Genomic DNA, 5,316 nt, shown 5'->3' on the forward strand with positions numbered 1-5,316 from the left:
CGGTTACTTTATGGCCGAGGGCGTGGAGCCCTTCATCCATTCATTAAATGGGACGGGCAGGCCGGTGTTCGGTGTCCTATTACACGTGTCTAAAGGAATCACTTCTGAAAGTGTGAGTCATGGTCTCTCGGAGGCTTCGGGGTGACGTTCAGCCTAAGCGGGTTTTTTTCTTCCCCCTTTCTCGCAGAACGCCGACAGCACAGCAGTTAAGAACGGCTCTTTTGAGAGCGTAGGTCTCGTCTTATACTTGCCGGGCTTCTATTTCACCGGAGAGCCTCCTTGGCTGCAAAGCTGAGGCCCTCTTTACAATAAACCCCATCTCCTACTTATCCATGTAAGTAAGCTTTCAATGTTGACTTTTCTCACGAGTATTTTATCTTTAAATTCTGAGCAGAATAACAAAACTATTTTTTTTTTGTTCCAGTTTGTTGCATCGTTTTACGCTTTAACTCTTCTATATCGCAACAATGAACGGCTTTGCCAACGAAGACTTTGACTTTAGCTTCCTGGACGAAGGTTTTACTGCCCGGGACATCGTGGAGCAGAAAATCAATGAAGTGTCTCTATCTGTAAGTGAATGCAATGCATAAGCCTCATGAAGTCACTGGGGTATAGATTCTTCTATAACAATTCACCATTTCCGTTCTTCTTTCAGGATGATAAAGATGCATTTTATGTTGCTGATCTTGGCGATGTTGTCAAGAAACACTTGAGGTGGTGCAAAGCCCTTCCACGTGTAACTCCTTTCTATGCTGTTAAGTGCAATGACAGCAAAGCTATTGTGAAGACTCTTTCCATTTTGGGGGCTGGATTTGATTGTGCGAGCAAGGTGGGTATAATGTACTGGTGTGCCTGCATGGAATAGAATTGCTCATCTCTCCTGCGTTGACTATGCATTCTAAATATGTATTCTAAAGTCAACGTTAAGACAACTAAATGTTTTCAGCAAACCAATGCATTTTCACTTTATATTTTTTTAGACTGAAATCCAGCTTGTACAGAGCATTGGTGTCTCACCAGACAGAATAATCTATGCAAACCCATGCAAGCAAGTTTCCCAGATAAAATATGCTGCTGGTTGTGGTGTTGAGATGATGACATTTGATAGTGAAGTGGAACTGATGAAAGTGGCAAGGAACCATCCCAATGCCAAGTAAGTAACTTGCTGTGTAATGGCTTTATGCTTTTAGAATATCTTTAGATCAGTGAGTAACGTGATATGGAATGATTGCGTTCCTCTTAAATGTGTTCTGCCCCACACTCTTGGGCTACCTACCAAACGGCTTTCAGTGTATATGACTATCCTAACATAGCTAAAGGAAAAAAAAAATCACTGTTTAAACTTGTTCTCCTTAGGCTTGTGTTGCGCATTGCAACAGATGACTCCAAAGCAGTCTGCCGTCTAAGTGTCAAGTTTGGTGCCACACTAAAGACCAGCAGAATCCTTCTGGAACGTGCAAAAGAACTTAATGTAGATATCATTGGTGTAAGGTATGTTCCTGGACAGCAGAAATATGTATAGTGTTGTAATCTAGTCAACTGAACTTGAAGTGAATGGTATTCTCTCCGTTACTCTAGTTTCCATGTTGGAAGTGGATGCACAGACCCACAGACATTTGTGCAAGCTGTTTCTGATGCACGTTGTGTCTTTGACATAGGGGTAAGTGTGAACGCTTAGATGTAGCAAGAGATTATGCGAGTCTGATCTTTTAACTGTTGAAGACTTACTTTTTTTTTTTTTTTTTTTGTCTAGGCTGAGTTTGGATTCAAAATGAACTTGCTAGATATTGGAGGTGGCTTCCCTGGCTCGGAGGATGTGAAGCTCAAATTTGAGGAGGTAAAATGAATACTTAATGCAATAAGAAGGTAGCAATGCAAACTTTTTTTCTTTTTTCCAGGAATATTTTCCAAGTAATCCCAGACTGTCTATAAACTTAGTGTTTAATTGGTTTACTTAATACTTCAACTTTATTTTTAGGTAACTTCTGTCATCAACCCTGCTCTGGAGAAATATTTTCCATCTGATTCTGGAGTGAAGATCATTGCAGAACCAGGGAGATACTATGTTGCATCTGCTTACACTTTGGCTGTTAACATCATTGCAAAGAAAGTGATGATAGCGGAGCATACTGGCTCTGATGGTAAGTTGGTTTAAATGTTGTTCACACAATAGGCCGCGGGTCTTCACCACCACGCTCTTTAAAGGTCCCATTGGATTCTTGTCTATAACATTGTCAAAAAAAAACAAACAACAAACTTATTATTCACTGTATGGCTAGAGCAATCCAAATGGGGTAAACATGACAATCTGTTATTCAAAAACTCTGTCTTGGCAGTGCTACAAACCTGACTTGGTAGTTTCAATAAGATATCAGTTTAACTTATTTCCTTTTTGTCCTTTGTTTTAGATGAGGAAGATGGTGCCATTGACAAGACGCTAATGTACTATGTTAATGATGGTGTTTATGGCTCCTTCAACTGTATCTTGTACGATCATGCTCATGTGAAGCCTGTTCTTCAAAAGGTATGCACTAATATTGGATGATGACACCGCTGCTGCCATGGAGATCAGAGAACAAGCTGGCACAGCATCCATAATACTCCTACAGAGTGATGCATGCAGGAGATCCACATGTTCAGGCCTTGGCCATAACCACCCCCCCCCCCTTGTTCTAAACCCCTATGTCAAGTTAACTTAATGTATTTACAGAGCAGGTTAACATCTCATAACAGTTCCAGGTTCTCTTTGGAGTGTTCAGCTGTCAGTCTGTGGACGTCTGTAGTAGGTTCTTGAAGCTAGTATGTACTGCTTTTTAGTGTCTTTGCAGTATAGCTTGTGTTGCATTTGAAAACAGATTTTTGTTTTTGCAGAAACCCAAACCAGATGAGAAATTCTACTCCAGCAGTATTTGGGGTCCAACATGTGATGGGCTTGATCGTATAGTTGAACGCTTTGACCTGCCTGAACTGCAAGTTGGAGACTGGATGCTGTTTGAGAACATGGGTGCCTACACCGTCGCTGCATCTTCAACTTTTAATGGATTCCAGAGACCGACTCTGTATTACGTTATGTCAAGACCATACTGGTATTTTTTCTTTGTTTGTCTTTGTTTTTCTGATAACGCTTGTGTCTCCCATGTGACTGTTAAACTCATATTTTTTTATTTTTTTTTTCTCAATAGGCAACTGATGCAGCATATTAAAGATCACGGTATCACTCCTGAAGTGTCAGACTTGAATACTCTGCCAGTTTCATGTGCCTGGGAGAGTGTAATGGAGCTGAATTCTGCACCCTGCAGCTCTGCTAGTGTCAATGTGTAGTTTTATTAATCCTGTAATCAAGGTTAAAAGAAGGTAGCACGTTTTTGGGACCATTATTTAATTTAGAGTACGTATAACTCCAGCATTTATGCAACAAAATGGACGACTGTGAGATGGGGTCACATTATCCGTGTTCCTATGGAAACTTTATGCATTTTTTTTTTTTTTTGTTCTTAAAGTTTTTAAATTTTCAAACTTGCGAAGATGCTAAAGTGTCAGCCAAGCATTTGTAGCTTGTGTACTGGCAACATGACATCCAAGTGAAATGTTTTTACAAATAAAGTATCTGGGGAAAACACAACTTGTGCCTGTGCTTCTCATTGTTTTGCCTTGGCAACTTAGAATTTCTCCCGCATGGTAGGCGTAACTGCTGAAGGAAGCAAGTGTTCGGACATACCCCATATGTATCTGTATCTGCCTTAGGCCGACTGTATGTGCAGCACAACTGGGGCAGATCCACTGCTCAATGGGTTGGTTGATCTGAAACAGACCGGTTTGCGTTATGGCAAAAGTGCTGACTCTGCACACCGCCGTAGACTGCAATAGTAGAGCCTTTAGGAACTTGGTATTAGGATGTCACATGCTGACATGCTTTATCTTAAAAGCACATTGTGCCTTTTTTGGTGTATAGAAGATGCTGCCCATGGAGACACAGCACAAGTATTCCTTTTGTCTCTAATTTCATTATACTTTATTTTTGTTAATGAAAGACCAGTCCCAGAGAGCTTGTGCTGATCCTCCCATGTTTAGTCCCCCGTAGGGAGCACCTTTATAGTCTTGGGTATTGACATAATCTAAGGTCTTTGAATGGAACAGATCTCCAGCAGACATAACTATGGTTGCTATTGATAACTAGACCGCAACCATCTGGCCTGGGGGAGCTTATTTGGGAAAGTCGAAAGGGTTTGTCAGGAATGGAATCCTGCAAGAAGGGAGGCACCCCCCCACCCCCACCCCCCTCAGGAGTTCTGACTCTCAGCTGCATTACCCTGGCCCAGAGAAGGCATTTCTTTCTCAGTGGATTTGTCTGCATTCTTGCCTCTTGGAGTACTCTCCTGTTGCAGAAGTACATGGAACAGGCCAGGATAATGCAGGGAAGAGGCAAGAAGTACAGTAAGCTGGTTTTACTTGTCTCCCTATTTTCAGCCAGTGCTCATTTTCGAGCAGCAAACTCTGCTTTCTGGCAGTGGCTTAACTAGAAACCAGCCCCCCCCCCCCATCTTCAACAGCTAGTCTCTGCCGTCATTGCCCTCCTCCCAGTTGTAAACACGCAACTACTCATGCTTACTAACGCACACTCTCACCCTGCTTACACACACACGCACTCACTGGCAACTTTATAAGGTACACCCTGCTAGTACGGAGTTAGACCCCTTTTTGCCTTCAGAACTGCCTTCATTCTCCGTGGCATTCTTTCTGCAAGGTGCTGGAAACATTCCTCAGATTTCAGTTATTATGGACATGATGGCATCACGCGGTTGCTGCAGATTTGTCGGTTGCACACACATGATGTGAGTCTCCTGTTCCACCACATCTCAAAGGTGCTCTATTGGATTGAGATCTGGTGACTGTGGAGGCCGTTGGAGTTCAGTGAACTCCTCGTCCTGTTCAATAAACCAGTTTGAGATGATGTGAGCTTTGTTACATGGTGCATTATCCTGCTGGAAGCGGCCATCATAGGTCATAAAGGGATGGACATTAGACTTGTGCATTCGTCTTCGGGCGAACATGAAAACGAGCACGAAGAGGCCGTTTTTTTGTTCGTTCCGAAGGAACGTAGAACAGAATACAGTGCCGGCAAACCGAAGACGAAGACTCACAATCACGAAGATTCGAAGATTCTTCGTGATCGTCTTCGTTTTTGCCGCGCAACCGCCAAAATTTCAAACAGGAGTGAGCTGATCCTCGTCTGTCCAATCAGCTCACTCTTGTGACGTAACGCTAAGGGTCTCGTCCAATGCCTGTGCTGCTGTTTTTTGAATTCTGAAGGCGCCT

The 5,316-nt window shown here is 42.6% G+C and overlaps 1 protein-coding gene across 1 annotated transcript; it reads left to right on the plus strand.

Annotated features, from left to right (window-relative positions):
• The first annotated feature begins 467 nt into the window (after positions 1–467).
• LOC149288361 (ornithine decarboxylase 1) lies at positions 468–3,321 on the plus strand. Its single transcript, XM_089491845.1, has 10 exons — positions 468–569; positions 656–829; positions 981–1,153; positions 1,357–1,491; positions 1,579–1,660; positions 1,754–1,837; positions 1,979–2,141; positions 2,409–2,524; positions 2,872–3,086; positions 3,183–3,321. The coding sequence occupies exons 1-10, from the start codon at positions 468–470 to the stop codon at positions 3,319–3,321; spliced, it is 1,383 nt and encodes a 460-aa protein (XP_089347971.1).
• The last annotated feature ends 1,995 nt before the right edge of the window (positions 3,322–5,316 follow it).

This window comes from Sceloporus occidentalis, unplaced genomic scaffold, assembly GCF_023333645.1.
Source record: "Sceloporus occidentalis isolate IW3139 unplaced genomic scaffold, rSceOcc1.0.p SCAF_52, whole genome shotgun sequence".
NCBI lineage: Eukaryota > Metazoa > Chordata > Lepidosauria > Squamata > Phrynosomatidae > Sceloporus > Sceloporus occidentalis.

What these genes read in the sequence shown, in the direction of transcription:
- LOC149288361 (XM_089491845.1), top strand. Translation starts at nt 468, where the DNA reads ATGAACGGCTTTGCCAACGAAGACTTTGACTTTAGCTTCCTGGACGAA. An exon ending in GTTGTGTCTTTGACATAGGG is followed by an intron (nt 1,661 to 1,753) that starts GTAAGTGTGAAC and finishes TTTTTTGTCTAG; the next exon opens with GCTGAGTTTGGATTCAAAAT. An exon ending in GTTATGTCAAGACCATACTG is followed by an intron (nt 3,087 to 3,182) that starts GTATTTTTTCTT and finishes TTTTCTCAATAG; the next exon opens with GCAACTGATGCAGCATATTA.